Source organism: Tursiops truncatus, chromosome 18 (assembly GCF_011762595.2).
Source record: "Tursiops truncatus isolate mTurTru1 chromosome 18, mTurTru1.mat.Y, whole genome shotgun sequence".
Taxonomy (NCBI): Eukaryota; Metazoa; Chordata; class Mammalia; order Artiodactyla; family Delphinidae; genus Tursiops; species Tursiops truncatus.
Window position 1 is genome coordinate 23407950 of NC_047051.1, and position 17820 is coordinate 23425769.

Below are 17820 nucleotides of genomic sequence, written 5' to 3' on the forward strand. Positions count from 1 at the left end.
AAACACCATTTAGTAAATTCAATCAACTTTCAAATCACTTCCCCGGGATGGCAGTCAGTGTTTGGTCTCAAAATATTTAAAGCACCTTACATAGGCAGAGTACTAAATTCCTCTGAGGAAACAAGGGACAACATGAGCATAAGTATAAGCAGCAAGAAACTTTCTACCCATCGCTCACAAATTCTAATTATATTACCGATGATTATACTTGTACGGGGGGTTGGGGGTGGGTGGGAGGAATTCGGAACTAACAGAAGTCTTAAAATGTATGACTATCAGAGAGAGGAAGAAAATAAGGGGGAAAGATCAGTGATTGCATTTTAACCTGTTCCTCTGAAAGATAAAACAAAGATGGATTGTTCCTCTTTTATTATTATATAGCTTAGTAGTGGAAGAAATAATTGTGGTCACTACATGTATGAAAATTATGAAGGTCATGATTTAACTTGCAGGACATTTTTTATAAGGTCCCCCTTTTTCTCCTTCAGAGTGGTCCTTGAGCATCAATCAATGTTTGGTGGCTGCTTCTAGCAAGTCTTTTGCTTCATTAATTTTGGTTGCTAAGTAAGGAGATCCACCTGAGAGGACAAAGAAAAGTAAATGGATTAAAACACACTTCATTATTGACAGTTTTTAAAGTCTCAAATGAAATATAGTACTTTGGAGTACAGACTTAGAGTCACTGTGCCCTAAAATAAAACTGTCAGTTCTTTTTTAGAGTTCTTCACAATGAATTACTGCTGATGCAAAGAACAAGAGGAAAACTGAGGTGAATTTCAAATGCAGAATCTTTATAAATCACAAACAGACGCTTTTTGACATACAAAAATACTGGCCCCAAAACTGTCACGTTAAAGCTATTTAAGCATCATACACCTTCTAACTTCTAGTCCTGAACACTTTCATTGCTTAACACTAGAACTAACAATCATATTACAGTTCACCAGTCCCTTTGTGTTTGTTTTTATTTTTTTTCTCCCCTTGAGTACAAATGATCTATAGCTGTTGAAAACATAAGACCTCAGTAGTGCACAACAAACCAAAAACATCTAGATAGCACTGGTGTGTATATTGTCCTGACTTTATCCAGGCCTTTTACTGATATCATACCACCTATTTTAAAAAGGAAAAAGAAAAAAAAAAGGGGGGGTGGGGGGGAAGAAAGCAGGGAAACAGAACAGCATAAGGGCAATGCTGAAGGAGCTATATTTAGTTTTTTACCCTTGAAGATATCACTGACATTTTCACATCAAGATCTGAATCGCTATAAACACTTACGGATTATATTACAGAGTGCCCTTGAATATACAATAAGAATTACAAATGAAATTGATGCAAGTTTCCATATGCACTTGACTCTGAAATAAACTGACTTCAGGATTATCTTTGAAAATGATCTCAGAATTAGGTAATGTCAATCTTGGTAACAAGCTGGTTAAATTTTGAGAGTTACCAATGTAATGCCAGGCATCCTGTATATCCTCAACAACTACCAAAATATTAATTGAACTCAAACATAACCTTTAATTGATTGATATGAATTCTGGATATTTAAATCACTGGCCATAACATGCTCATTTAGCAGAAAGAAAAAAAATCAAAGGCATGGAAGATCGAAAGTCTCATTAAACATTATATTTATTGATGGCAATGTTAGAGGAAAAAAATTGACAGTTTATTCAGAATAACATTGAATTACCCTTCACCCTCTTTTAATGAGAGGGACACTGGACTTCTCAGTTATGTGCATGGCAGAAACTTTGGGTTCGGCACTCATTCTACCTTCCTAAAACTTGGAAAAGGCCCCAAGCCTAAAACTACGATTCCTATATTCTCTTCAAGTAGTGTTTGATTCAAATTAGGATCTATCAATGAGAGGCAGTCTTGTGAGATTTGAAAGGCTGAAGAGAAAGGTTTTCTTGCTGGGCCTCTTTGTTACTGCTGCTAGCAAGTGAAATCATGGTGTAGTGATGGCCGCAGTTGTGCTTTCCTTACAGTTCTAGTGGCAGTCCATGAGGTAGTCAATGAGTAGCTCCCCTGACAGCGCAGCTCTGTAATTACTAGGGGAGCCATTCTTGTAAGCCAAGTCTAAAATGTACTCCTTTAGACCTTCCAACAATTTGTAACCATTCATTCCCTGCACTAAATGCTCTCCTGCTTAAAACCTCTGGTTTCTGGCACTGAATCTTGACTAATATAAAATATATAGGATACATATCCTTTATTTAATGGAAACAATGCAGTTTTGAATCTTTCGATCCTGCTCAGGTTTCTTGGGGGAATCATCTGGATTCCATTTAATTAGAATACTCATCCTCTGGGCTTCCCTGGTGGCGCAGTGGTTGAGAATCTGCCTGCCAATGCAGGGGACACTGGTTCGAGCCCTGGTCTGGGAAGAGCCCACATGCCGCGGAGCAACTGGGCCCGTGAGCCACAATTACTGAGCCTGTGCTCTAGAGCCTGTGTGCCACAACTACTGAAGCCTGTGCTCTAGAGCCCAAGAGACACAACTACTGAGCCCACCTGCCACAACTACTGAAGCCCACGCGCCTAGAGCCTGTGCTCCGCAGCAAGAGAAGCCACCGCACCACAACGAAGAGTAGCCCTCGCTCACCGCAACTAGAGAAAGCCCGCACATAGCAACGAAGACCCAACGTAGCCAAAAATAAAAAAATAATAAATTAATTAATAAAAAAAAATTTATCAAAAAACTAACACTGGATATACATTGACCTCAATGAAGTTTGATGACACTATCAATTCATACTGTCCAAAAATAACTGGGGCTCAGCAAACCCATGATCAAAACCACTGTGATGAGCATAGTAACTAGGCATTATTCTAATACAGTATTTCATTTGGTTCCTCCAACTATCCTTTGTAGTTGCTCAATTCTTATTTTCATTACATACAGAGAACTGAATCACAAAAAAGTTTAGTTACTTGCCCAACACTAGCCACAGAGTTAAAATGAGGTGGAGTCAGGATTCCCAGGAAGGTTACCACACCACACTGTCTCTCACTCTCTTTACAAACTTCTTTGCTTATTCAGTTCCTACCATGTTAAACATTTGGTTGTTATAAACCTTTTCTACTTTCTTCAAGCCGGTAACCCCATCCCAGGTCCTCTTCCTTCTTAGGAAGATTGAAATCATGCCTTGTGGTTTACTTTTAAAGTATATGTCTATCTACTCATTATATAATAAATACGTTGAAGAGCAATCGTGTCTTAGATCTCTCTGTATTATCAGCACAGCTCTGAGTACACAGAAGGGAGTGGAGACGTGTCCTTGATGGGGAGAAGGAAGTGGTGAATCGCTATTCCCTTATTTTCTTGCATCAAGTACCAGTTTCAGAAAAGTAAAATCACTCCAGAGAGACAGAAAACAGGATAAACAAGTGTGTTACGAGTGGGTGCTTTAAAAATAAATATCTGCAAAACATCTGGGTAAAACAATCCTAACCAGCACAAGAGAAAATAAGCAAATATTCTACAACTAACAATTGTTACAAAGTTAGGTACAGGCAGACCTTGTTTCCTCACGCTTTGTTTATTGCACTTTGTAGATACTGAGTCTTTTACAAATTGAAGGTTTGCAGCAACACTGTGTCAAGTAAGTCTTATCAGTGCCATTTTTACAACAGGTTTATTTTTTAATTATGGTATGAACATACATTGTTTTTTAAATATAATGCTATTTCACACTTAACAAACAACAGTATAGTGTAAACATAACTTTTGTATGTACTGGGAAACCAAAATATTTGTGTGACTTGCTTTATTGCAATATTTGCTTTATTGGAGTGGTCTGGAACTGAACCTAGTATCTTTGAGGTATGCCTGTATAACTTATCACTAATGTGAGTTTCAAAGAAAGTACACCAATGTGAGGATTAAGAATATATAAGTTCCTTTTTTCCTTGGGTCTTCCTTATGCAGATCCATATATTCCTTAACTCTCGTTAAAACTTATGAATGTCTACATCCCAAATCTGTAAGACAGAAGTAAGAAGTATTGCCATCTGCTGATCTGAAGGGTTCTTAAAAGCCACCCACCCTTCTTAAAAGAAAGATGTTAAAATCACATTGAAGCACATAGGAGACTGACTTCTCTGAACTTCAGAGAAGTTCCAGTGATCTGCTCCCCAGTGAAGCTGGTGAAAACTATATAATAACCCCCAACCATTTGTAACCTCTAGAAACGATCTTAAAAACAAAAAGAAAAAAGAAAAATCTACTAGAGAAGATCTATGAGAAGTCAGTAGGAATCTGTGGTAAACGGCTCCCTCCTATTCCCCTCCCAGCTCAGCAAGGCAGAGACTCCATGCTGGACTGCTCTAGCAGGAACACAGGCCTCCATCTCTCCCCAGCTCCTGGACAGAGGGCTTTCTTTCTGGGAGGAGCAGGACGGACCTTCGTATTTCTCTTCCTACTCCCAGTTGCCTGGTGCTGAGGCTCAGCCACAGGAAAGTGGAACAGAGGCTCTACCGTGGACATGGCTCCCTTAGAATAAATACTGGGACCTCAGCAGCTCTTTTCCCAGCCCACAAGGCATGGTGGTTTCACACCAGGATAGGCAAGCTGAGAAGACCTCTGGCTACTTCACTAAAACCATCCAGCCAGTTAATAAACAAATAATCATAACAAGCTGGCCTGGGCGGTGGGGGGTGGCAAACCAATACCCAGAGCTGCTATAATACATAATCTAAAATATTCAGTTTCCAACAAAATATTTCAGGGCATGTAAAGGAACAGGCAAGTATGACAGTATGACCCATACACACATCATGAAAAAAGTAGCAACAGAAACTATCTCTGAGAGGGACCAAATGCTGGATTTATGGAAAAAGTTTCCAAAGTAGCCATTATACATTCACAGAACTAAAATTAAAAAAATAAAATCACTAGAGGGGCTCAAGAGTAGATTTGACCTGGCATAAGACAGAATGAGCAAACTTGAAGATACAACGATTGCGATTAAGCAAACCGAAGATCAGAGAGAAAAAGGAAAGAAGGAGAAAAAACCAGAGCCTCAGAGAACTGTGAGACATCATAAAGTCCATAAAAATACATGAAATGGGAGCACCAGGAGAGGCAAGGAGAAAAAACAACCTTTAAGGATATGCTGGCTAAAAATTTCCCAAGTTTATTGAAAAACAATAACCTACACATCCAAGAAGCTCAACAAACTCCAAGTAGGATAAACTTAATAAGGCCTAAAACACACATCATTAAAAAATGCTAAAAGTCAAAGACAAGGAGAGAATATGGAAGGCAGCATTAAATTAATTAAAAAATGAGGCCATTAGACTGAGGTGGCTTTAATGCCTTAGTAGACTACATAATCAAACTAAAACCTAAGGCTATAAATCTCTCCACATTAAGAAATTAAAACCTGAGTACAACGAATCACAAACAGCCAACTAGACTTTTCCAAGTAAAGCAAATGCTTACGCTACAGCCAAGCAAATAATTTTCTTGGTTTGATTCGGCCTCTTCTCTATAAAAACCTTTTCACTAGAGGGCTCCTAACCACTTTCGGATTGGTGCTGCCCAATTCAAATGAATTTTTGCTCAAACGAACTCTTAAAATTTTTAATATGCCTCAGTTTATCTTTTAACAGTAGCAAGAGAAAGACAGTGTGACACTTATAAAGGAACCCAATAACATAAAAAGCTAACTTAGCAGAAAAACAATGGAGGCCAGGAAGGCAGTGGTATAACATAAAGTCCTCAAAGAAAAAACTGTTGACCAAGAATGCTATACATTCAGCAAAGCTGTTATTCAGAAATGAAGGTGAAATAAACACTATCCTAGATAATCAAAAACTGAAAGAATTTATTGTTAACCGATCCACTTTAGAAGAAATACTAAAGGAAATTATTTAGGCTGAAAGAAAGTGACCTCAGATGGTAATCTGAATTTACATATACAAAGAGCACTAGTAAATGTAACTTTGTAATTATAAAAGACAATAATAAATGCCTATTTTGCTTTCTTCTCTTAACTGATTGAAAAGGTAACTGTAAAAAAATATGCATAAAATGTACTGTTTGGTCTGTAACACAGAAATATAATACATGCATAATACACATGCTAGTAATAGCACAAGAGTGTATAGGAGCAAAGCTGTTATAGATTAAGAAAATAACAGCAGACAGTAATGATTCTAACAATGTACTGTTCAGCTTGTAACATTAGTAGATGTTATGTGTATAACAATAATACCACAAAAGGGGGAAAATGGGAATAGAGCTATATAGAAGTAATATTTCCATATATATTATAAGAATTAAGCTAGTATAAATCTGAAGCTGATTCTGAGAAATTAAGATGTATATGGTAAACCCTAGAGCAATTACTTTTAAAAACCCTCAAGAATAATGAAATAATAAAATCAAAATACTACATTAGAAAATATTCAGTGCAAAAGAAAGCAATAAAGGAAGACTAACAGAGGGGTAAAAAAGACATGACATGGAAAACAAAAAGCAAATGCAGGGACTTCCCTGGTGGCACAGTGGTTAAGAATCTGCCTGCCAATGCAGGGGACACAGGTTCAAGCCCTGGTCTGGGAAGATCCCACATGCCGCAGGGCAACTAAGCCCGTGAACCACAACTACTGAGCCTGCACTCTAGAGCCTGCAAGCCACAACTACTAAGCTCGCGCACCACAACTACCGAAGCCCATGCACCTAGAGCCCATGCTCCGCAACAAGAGAAGCCACCGCAATGAGAAGCCCACACATCGCAATGAAGAGTAGCTCCTGCTCACTGCAACTAGAGAAAGCCCACACACAGCAACAAACACCCAATGCAGCAAATAAATAAATATTTTTTAAAAAGCAAATGCAGACATAAATCCAACTATATCAATAATAAAATTACATGTGAACGGAATAAACAATCCAATCTGTCATTAGGTTGTCAGGTTGGATTAAAAAAACATGATCCAACTAAAGGCTGTTTACAGGAGACAGACTTTAGATTCAAAAACACAAATAGATTGAAAGTAAAAGGATGGAAAAAGAGGTATCATGAAACACCAACCACAGACAAACTAGAATGGCTATACTCATGAGACAAAATAGAGTTTAAAACAAAAAAGTGTTCCTATAAATATATATGCTCTTAACAACAGAGCACCAAAATATATGAAACGAAAACTAAGAAAAATGAACAGAGAAACAGACAATTCAATAATAAGAATTAATGCCCCACTTTCAATAATGGATAGAACAACTAGACAGAAGATCAACAAGGAAGTAGAAGACTTGGACAACACTTAAAACCAACTAGACCTAACAGATATCTACAGAACACTCCACCCAACAACAGAATATACATTCTTCTCAAGTGCACATGGAACATTTTCTAGGAGAAACCATATGATAGGCCATAAAACAAACCTCAATAAATTAAAAGGAAAGAAACAATACATTATGTTCTCCAACCACAATTGAATGAAATTAGAAATCAATAGCAAGGACAAATTTGGGAAATAAATACTTACAGGCCATAGCTTAAGTAGTGCTTAGAGAGCAATTATAGTTTTAAGTTCCTGGGTTAAAAAAGAAAAAAGATCTAGGGACTTCCCTGGTGGTCCAGTGGCAAAGAATCTGCCTTCTGATGCAGGGGATGTGAGTTTGATCCCTGGTCCAGGAACTAGGTTCCCACATGCCACAGGGCAGCTAAGCTGCACGCTACAACTACTGAGCTCTCGCGCTGCAAAACTAGAGCCCACGTGCTCTGGAGCCCGCGCACCACAACTACAGAGCCCATGAGCCCTGGAGCCTGTGCACCACAACTAGAGAGAGAAAACCCGCATGCCACAACTAGAGAGAAGCCCATGTGCTGCAATGAAGAGCCTGAGCACCACAACAAAAGACCCCACATGCCGCAACGAAGATCCTGCCTGCCTCAACTAAGACCCGACTCAGCCAAAATAAATGAATGAATGAATGAATGAATAAATTAAATTAAATAAAAAAGAAAAGAAAAAAAGATCTCAAATCAATAACCTAAACTTCAACCTTAAGACACTGGAAAGAGAAGAGCAAACTAAACCTAAGCAGGAAAAAGAAAGGAAATAATAAAAATTAAAACAAAAATTCATGAAAGAGAGAATAGAAAAACAACGGGGAAAATCAACCAGCCCAAAAGATGGTTCTTTGAAAAGAAGTCCTTAGCTTGTTGATCAGCAAAACAAACCTTTAGCTTGTCTGACCAAGAAAAAAAGAAAACAGGTTCAAATTACTAGAATCAGAAATCAAAGAGAGGACGTTACTATCATACCTTGCAGAAATAAAAATAATTATAAAGGAGTACTATAAATAACTATTTCAACAAATTAGAAAACATATATAAAATTAGACAAATTCCTCAAAAGACACAAATTACTGAAACTGTCTCAAGAAAGAATGGACAATCTGAATAGACCTATTACAAGTGAAGAGACTGAATCAGTAATCAAAAAACTATGCAAAGAAAACCCAGGTCTAGATGGTTTATAGAAGGGGAGGGAATGTTTCCTAACTCATTTTACAAGGCCCATATTATCTTGATAACAAACCAAACAAAGACATCACAAGAAAACTATAGATCAATATTTCTTATGAATGTGAATGCAAAAAACTCAACAAAATACTAGCAAACTGAATCCAGCAACATACTAAAAAAATTTTGTACACCATGACCAAGTGGGATTTATCCCAGGGATGAAAGATTGGTTTAACAGCCGAAAATCAATTAATGTAACCCACTACATCAACAGAATAAAAAGCAAAAAACAAAAATCACATAATAACCTGAATATGTGCAGAAAAAGCATTTGACAAAAACACTCAACAAACTTAGAAAGTAACTTCTTAACCTGACAAAGGGCATCTATGAAAAACCCACAGCTAATACCCCACTTAATGGGGGAAAGATTGGGTGCTTTTCCATAAGATGAGAACCAAGACAAGAATGTCCCTGCTTACAACTTCTTCTCAACATTGTACTGAGCTTCTATTCAGGGAAATTAGGTAAGGAAAAGAAATAAATTGTATCCAGATTGGAAAGGAAGAAGTAAAACAAACTCTGTTCATAGATGACATAGTTTTATATATAGAAAACCCTAATGAACTTACCAAAAAAACTACTGGAATAAACAAGTTCAGCAAGGTTAAAGGATATAAGATCAATATATAAAAATCAATGATATTCCTATACATTCACAATGAATAATTCAAAAATGAAATTAAGAAAATAATTCTAGGGACTTCCTTGGTGGCCCAGAGGTTTAGAATCCACCTGCCAGTGCAGGGGACTGGGTTCGAGCCCTGGTCTGGGAAGATCCTACATGCCACGGAGCAACTAAGCCCGTGAGCCACAACTAATGAGCCCGCACTCTAGAGCCCGCGAGCCACAACTACTGAGCCGGCGCTCTACAGCCCTCAAGCCACAACTACTGAGCCTGAGAGACACAACTACTGAAGCTCGCGTGCCTAGAGCCCATGCTGCGCAACAAGAGAAGCCACCACAATGAGAAGCCCGAGCACCACAACAGAGAGTAGCCCCCACTCGGTACAACTAGAGAAAGCCCGCGTGCAACAACGAAGACCCAATGCAGCCAAAAATAAATAAATAAATAAAATATAATAAAAAAAGGAAAATAATTCTATTCACAACAGTATCAAAAAGAATAAAACACTTTAGAACTACAAAATATTGGTGAAAGAAATTAAAGAAGATCTAAATAAATGGAAAAACATCCCACGTCCATGGATCAGTAGGTTTAACGTTAAGATGGTAATACTCCCTAAGCTGACTTACAGATTCAGCACAATCTCTATGAGAATTCCAGTTGACTTGTTTGTAAAAACTGACAAGCTGATTCTAAAATTCACATGAAATTGCAAGGGACCCAGAACAGCCAAAACAATCCTATAAAAAAGAATAAAGTAAGAGGAGTCACACTTCAAAAAATTAAAACTTGGGCTTCCCTGGTGGCGCAGTGGTTGGGAGTCCGCCTGCGGATGCAGCGGACACGGGTTCGTGCCCCAGTCCAGGAAGATCCCACATGCCACGGAGCGGCTGGGCCCGTGAGCCACGGCCGCTGAGCCTGCGCGTCTGGAGCCTGTGCTCCGCTACGGGAGAGGCCACAACAGTGAGAGGCCCGCGTACCGCAAAAAAAAAAAAAAAAAAAAATTAAAACTTATTACAAGGCAAAGGTTATCAAGACAGTGTGGTACTGGCACCAAAGACAAACATACAGATCAACGGAACAGAAGTGAGGATTGGGAGATGGGGTGCGGGTGGAGCTAAAGGATGATAGAGTTTCCTTCTGAGGTGATGAAAATGTTCTAAAATTGACTGTGGTAATGGTGGTACACATCTGTAAATATACCAAAAACTACTGAATTGTACACTTTAAATGGATGAATCATATGGTACATGAATTATATCTCAATATAGCTGTTTTAAAACAACAGACAGAAGGCTCTGAAGAATACTTTGAGTCTGATTCAGTTTATCAGATCCTTATAGAGAATCACAGAAACCTAGGGTTGGAAGAGTCTTAAAGGGTTCTTACCTGTTACACAGTACATGAATACCTCATATTACATCACCAACAAACTGTCCTCCAACAGTTTTCAATCTCAGGTTACCTTTACTGCTTTGCTTGAACATCACTTTTTCCACTGCTGTAGCTCCAGTGCCTAGAACAGTGCCTAGCTCCCAGTAGGTACTTGTAATTAATTACTAGTTGACTGATATCTCATGAAGGGGAACTAGGATAGCTCCAACTACAAGCACAGTCTTCCTTATAGAGGTCCAATCTTCACTGCTCATAGTTTCTTCTAAGTGAACATAATTCTGCCTCCATAAAGGCACAGAAGAGAGACTTCACATATTCATGCAGCATTTTAAGTATTAGATATTGCATAGAAGTCCTCCAATTTTCTCACGATAGCAAGGTTTCTTATTCATTATTGCTTCACCCAAAAACCTAGGAGTTACCCTTCTTCATTTTTACTACCTCCAATCCATGAGCTTTGTTGGCTTTATCTTCAAAATATATCCTGAACTGGACCATTCTTTACCTCTTTCATTACAAAACCCATAGTGTAAATCAATATCATTCTTTCTTTGGTAACAATTTTCTCTACTAACTTCCTTGCTTCCACTCTTGACATCCTACAGCTATCTTTTCTCCACAGCTGCCAAAGCAGACTTTCTCATATTGTAAATCAGATATCATATCATTCCCATTACACTTGAAGGTAAAAGCCAAAGTTCTTAGCATTAGCTCTCCAGCTACGTCATCATCTGGCCCTGGATGTTCTCTCCAATCATATTTCCTACCACTTTTCTCCTTCTCACTACACTCTAGCCAATCTCCTTACAATTCCAGAAATACACAGTATGTTCTCATTCCAAGACCTTTGCACTTGATGTTCCTTCTGCCTAAAATACTCTTCTTAAGATTTTTGCATGACTTCCTACTCCCTCAGGTCTTTGCTCAAATATTATCCCCTTACAGAGAATTTTAAGATGATATAAGTAATACTGCAACTGCCTCCTCTCCAGCCGCTGATCTCTAGCCCTCCCCCACTCTGCTTTATTTTTCTAAAAGCTCTTATTATCATGTGACGCTTTTCATACTAGCCTTTTCTGCCTAACTACTCCCAAAACTTAGTGGCTAACAACAACAATGTTTTTTTTCCCTCACTATTCCATGGATTAGCTGGGCAGTTCTCCTGAGCTGGGTCAGGGGAGCCAGGGCTGGATGGTACAGGGTGGCCTCACTGGGACTTCACCTGGGATGGCTCGTCCTTACTCTCAACTTGGTCTTTTATCCTTCAGGAGGCATAGACCAACCTGGTCTTCTTCATTTGGTAGTCTCCAGGTTCTAAGAGGGTAACGGCTGAAGCAGCAAAGCTTCTTGAGGCCTAGACTCAGAATTCATACAATGTTACTTCTGCTATATTCTGTTTTGTTGAATGAATGAATGACTACTCATATGACACTGCTTCCAGCTCCTCAACATCCTGTTTGGTTTCCTCTGAATACTACTTAGTTTGTCCATGTCTTCCAAAACCTAGCATCCAGAAAGGGACACAAAATTCTGGACAAGATCTAACTTCAGCTCAGTATAGCTGGGTAATAAATATTAGTTGAAAAAGTGAGTGACAAGTACAGAAGATTGTGGTAATATTCAGTCTCATAATACAGATACTGTGTGCCCTTTAATGCAGCTTAAGAATGCACTGGCTTATTTCTAGTGGCTTTTACACCGTTGAATCTTATAGCCTTTAAGATCAAATATACCCCCATGGCTCTTTCTCATGTGTAACACTGCCAAGCCTCTGCCCTATATTTACACAATTGATTTTGGGGACCTAAAAGAACATTACATTTACCCCTGGTGAATTTAAATTTAATCTCTTCTAATTCATTGATTTCTCTAGTTGATCATTTCCACCGACACACTTTTTGGTCTGAGACGAAAAAGTCTGAAAACTGTTGCTTTCATACAAAATACATGGCATTCAAAAAAATAATTACCTTGTATACCCAAAGAAGGCCTGAAAAGGGAGAAAATAAGTTCCTAGAGGAGTCTTAGGAACCCCTGGGGGTCCACAGTGCACGCCTTGCTAAGGCTGCTATACATCAATGAGAATGAACAAATGACTGCTCCACATTACAACATGGATGAATCGCACAAAGATAATGTTGACCCAAAGCAGCCAGATGCAAATGACTCGACATTCAAGAGAGAAGCTAACCTGTGATATATACATCAAGATAGTGGCTCCTTTTAAGGCTGCGGTACACTGAAAGGGGTCTTGAAAGTACCCCCACGCTTTTCAGGGGTATGGTGATGTTTTCGTCCTTGATCTGGGGGCTGTTTATATGAGTATGTTTGTAAAAATTTATTTAGATATATATTATGATGTGAACTTTGCTGCCTGTATTTTCTACTTCAATACAAAGAGAACCTAAAAATAAAAAGAGATTGAGGAGAAACATAATCTCTTTAAAAAAAGGAAATCAAATTACATCACTCTACTGCTTAAAACCTGACAGTAACTTCCCACTCTATTTAGAATAAAGTTCAAATATTGGGTTGGCCAAAAACGACCCAAATATTGGGTTTTTCTGTGACATCTTACGGAATATTAATATTATACAAAACCTATAGTGTTTCACTACCATAAAGCATACTGTTTTCAAACTCTGGGCACCACTTCATCTCATGCAGCTTCTCCCCTTGCTTATTACACCCCTATCACACTAGTTTTCTCCCTTAAGCACAATAAGTTCTTTCCTCCTAGGAACATGCTAGTTCCTTAACTTTCCAACCACTCTTCACATGGCTAGCTTCTTTTCATCCCTTAGAGCTCCTCAGAGAGGCCTCCCCAATCATCCCATGTAAAGTTGCCTCTTTCCCGTATTCTATAATCTCAGGCCATTGTGCCCTTTATTGCACTTACTGCAATTTGAAGTAGGTTTAATTGTTTTTTGTCTGTCCCTCCACTAGAATGTATGTTGCACGAGGACAAGGATTTAGTTGCCCTGTTTTACAGTTTTTGGGGTTTTTTTAAATCTATGTATTTTATTTTTATTTATTTTTGGCTGTATTGGGTTTTCATTGTGGTGCACAGGCTTCTCATTGCGGTGGCTTCTCTTGTTGAGGAGCACGGGCTCTAGGCGTGTGGGCTTCAGTAGTTGTGGCACACAGGCTCAGTAGTTGTGGCTCATGGGCTCTAGAGCGCAGGCTCAGTAGTTGTGGCACACGAGCTTAGTTGCTCCACAGCATGTGGGATCTCCCCGGGCCAGGGCTCGAACCCGTGACCCCTGAATTGGCAGGTGGATTCTTAACCACTGCATCACCAGGGAAACCCCACTCTGTTTTACAGTTTAAATCCCAAGATTTATTAGCACAATGTTCTGACACCTTGTAGAAGTTGAATAAATAATTTCTGAATGAATAAAAAGAATAGTTTCAGGTCATTTCACATCAAGCTAATAAGTCTTTTAAAATTTTGATATGATCATTATATATTCATTTTCACAACACTATTTTACCTGTACATTTTATTTGTATGCCTTCTTTTTATTGATTTGCTTATTCATTCACTCATGAAAAAAATTAGAATTTATTAAATGTTAAACACATAGGTTCTAAAGATAAATAAGCCATGTTCTTTACTTTTAAACATCTCACCACTTATCAAGGAAAATTAATAAGTGAGAAAAACGAAATTACCTTATACAAAGTCTTAAATCTAATTAAAATGTTGAAATGAAGGGAAAGGAAAGATGAGCCCTCTAAAACAAATAATAGTCTAGTGCATCCATCAAAAACGGAAATTGAGCTAATTAGGCATCACTTTTCCTTCGTGATTCCATGTTGACTCTTAGTGATCATATCTTCCTTTTTCTAAATGTTTGAAATACATATTTTAAATGCAATATATTGTAATAAGTTGTAATATATTATTACCAGGGCTTCATGTCAAATTTGGCTTCTTTTACAATAAGGGTACTTAAGGAAAACCCATTCAACAGTATAATTACTTTGACTTGCTTTTAATCCCAATATTTAATTTAATTTTGATTTAAATACTATTAAAGAAGAGAGAGCATTATATGTTTATTGAAAGGGGACATACATGGAAAAAAGACTGAGAATGTGCTGCGGCAGGCAGATTTCAGCTAAGTGTAAGGAAGAACATTTTAGTAGTTACCGCTGCCTATCAGAGTACTGCTTTGCAAAGCAGGAAGCTCTCCATCACTAAATATCTTTAAGGAAAGCTAACAGGGCATTTTTCCCAGGATGGAGCAGAAAGATTTAGTAGGCAGCATTGATTAGACCAGTGTCCTCAAACTATGGTGAAGCACTTTTTAAAAAATTTTCTTGGATGTCACAGCAATGTCAAATGGCTATAAAGACTTCTGAATGCTTTTTTGCGGTACGCGGGCCTCTCACTGCTGTGGCCTCTCCCGTTGCGGAGCACAGGCTTCGGACGCGCAGGCTCAGCGGCTCACGGGCCCAGTTGCTCCGCGGCATGTGGGATCTTCCCGGACCGGGGCACGAACCCGTGTCCCCTGCATCGGCAGGCGGACTCTCAACCACTGCGCCACCAGGGAAGCCCTGAATGCTTACTTTTGATTTCAGTTTTTGATTTGTTGCACACAGGTAACAAACTGGCCTGGTATGAACAGGCAAACTACATTTTGAGAAGCACTGGATTAGACAGTCTATGAGAGATCTCTGAGGTTCTACAGTTTTTCAAACTTACCTAGTCTGTCTTCCTATTTTCATTAGGCATTAATATCAAACTACTAACTTCATAACTAATCGTTTTCTCCAGTACTTTAAAAAAAATACAAGCTAAAAGATATTCTAAAAGCATTAGATCAAAGAGCTGAGACATTTTTACTGCATTAACCTTTTATCTCACTAAAAGAAAAGGCAAAATTTACTTTTTGTTTGTTTTTCAAAATTTACTTTTACCAAAGCACATCTGAATGCTCATTTAAAACTGGTTACAAAAAATTTATCTCCAGTTATCTCCCACACCTAATTTTCTGGTGTCACTTTCTTTGCACAAGCTAATAATGAAATATGTAACAAGTTATCTTGATCACACATTTGAAGTTCTCGCTTTGTTTTACCAGCTGGTAGCAAAACCAAGAGAAAAGCCACGTGGGGGTGGGGTGGTGAGAGAAAGAATATGCATGAACTTCAGAAGCACTGGGTGGAGGAGTCAAGTGTTTGCAACCACCTATAAATAACACTCAGTGGAGACCTGGCCAAGCAAATATGGTAAAGAATTGTAAAAAGACCAGGCAAAACTGAGAGCTGCCCATTCTCATACTTCCCCAAATATTCCTGGCTTTTTCTCTGCAAGGACAGATACTTTCATTTAAAATCTATTATCTTCTTATAGAGACAGATTGTACCAGGTGAGGAATACCCTTATCTAAATATAACTACTGTAGAGTTAGAAATCAGAAAATATAAACCACTGTGAAAATAAATAACAAAATCCATTATCTTCTTCCCATTAAAAATGAAGCAAAACAAAACAACCTTCCTTCTCAAGAGATAATTTCCAGATTTATGAGCTATCATCTCCCAACTCCATCAAACATGAATTTTTTTCCCTCAAGTAGTTGCAATATTCCTTAAATCATCATACTTGTACTAGAGCAGGAGTTCTTAACTATGAGTATATGGATGGGTTTTAAGAAGTCTATGAACTCTCTGAAACTCCAAATATTATAAAACTTTGGGTGAATGAGCAATTATATGGACAAGATGTCTATAGCTGTCACATTCGTTGTTGACAACTGTTGACTAAAAGCATCTTTCTTAGGTTAAAAATGTGATCCGAATAGAAATATAAGGTACGGGTTCTTAATTAATTGAATAGGTATATAAAAGTATTACATTATATCATATATCCAAAAAAAGCTTTAGAAATAAATCCTTTCATTTTGTAGATGATAACATTGACATTTGGAGAGGTTAGGGGAATGTTCAAGGCCATGCTGCTAGCTAGAAGGCAGAAGATGAAGAAGAATGCTGGCTCCTACTTCCGGATCCATTCCCTCCCACTCTGCCACCAATGCAAGGCCAGACTAGAGGATACTAGTAAGCACACTAAGGGCAGCCAACAACCCCAATTCTGATAAATATACAATCTCAGAATAAATCAAGTAATTCTTTAAACACTACTGGCTCATAACATAAACATTTTCTATATTTTACTAAAGGTATCTAAAAATATATATTCTTTTAGACACATTTTAGAGCTCACTTCCTTGCCAGTAGACACAATCAACAACTTGTCAATCATCTGAAATACATGAGTGCTTGATCCCACCGCAATCAACGAGAGAAGGGCATACACTTGATAAACTCCTCCCTCCTTCCCTCCCTCCCTTCCTTCCTTCCTCCCTTCCTACCTTTCTTTAATATTTTATTCCCTCCCTCCCTCCTTTCCTTTCTTTAATATCTTTATTGGAATATAATTGCTCTACAACGTCCCCATATCTCCTCCCTCATGTCCCTCCCACCCTCCCCATCACACTCCTCTAGGTGATCACAAAGCACTGAGTTGATCTCCCTGTGCGATGCAGCTGCTTCCCACTAGCTATCTATTTTACATTTGGTAGTGTATGTATGTCCATACCACTCTCTCACTTCGTCCCAGCTTACCCTTCCCCCTCCCTGCATCCTCAAATCCATTCTCTATGTCTGTGTCTTTATTCCTGTCCTGACCCTAGGTTCATCAGAACCATTTAAACACATTTCTTTCTGAGTCAATTACTCTAAAAGCCCACAGTGCAAAGTAAATTAGTTGAATGGATCTTTTAGTAACTGTTGAAGCTGTTTAGAAATTTTAAGCAAAACCTCTTTTCAAAGTTTATTCTCTTGTTTATTCACACTAAAGAATAGCAAGTGCAAAAACCAAAGGAGATGATATTTAGTGAAAAGAATTTTTACAGTAATTGAGAAAGCTGAAAAAGAATGCCTGATTTTGGAGTCAGGATGGGTAGAAATCCAAAATTTGTTTTTAATTTTTTTCAAAATAATTAGAAAACTGAAAGTCTGTAAGAATCCAAGAAACCCTTCACTCTCTGCCCCCTACTCCCCCACTTCTGACTTCTGAAATACAGTGTAACCTTCTGCCATCTGTTATTTTAGAGCAGAAACAGTAAAAAACATATGGGCTTTCTCTCTCAAGCAGCTGTAGGGTAGTTAAAGTTATAATAATTGTCTTTCTGTAAGATAAATCTACATTTAAAACCTGGCCAG

The 17820-nt window shown here is 38.2% G+C and overlaps 1 protein-coding gene across 3 annotated transcripts in view; it reads right to left on the reverse strand.

Moving 5' to 3' along the window:
* Positions 1 to 354: 354 nt before the first annotated feature.
* DNAJC15 (DnaJ heat shock protein family (Hsp40) member C15) overlaps positions 355 to 17820 on the reverse strand; it is a 105375-nt gene continuing 87909 nt past the window's right edge. For all 3 annotated transcript variants that reach the window (XM_073795250.1, XM_019936498.3, XM_073795249.1), the window contains exon 6: positions 355 to 578. In XM_073795250.1, coding sequence (XP_073651351.1) covers positions 508 to 578 — 71 coding nt within the window. In that variant the 3' untranslated portion in view covers positions 355 to 507. The remainder of the gene's footprint in view (positions 579 to 17820) is intronic.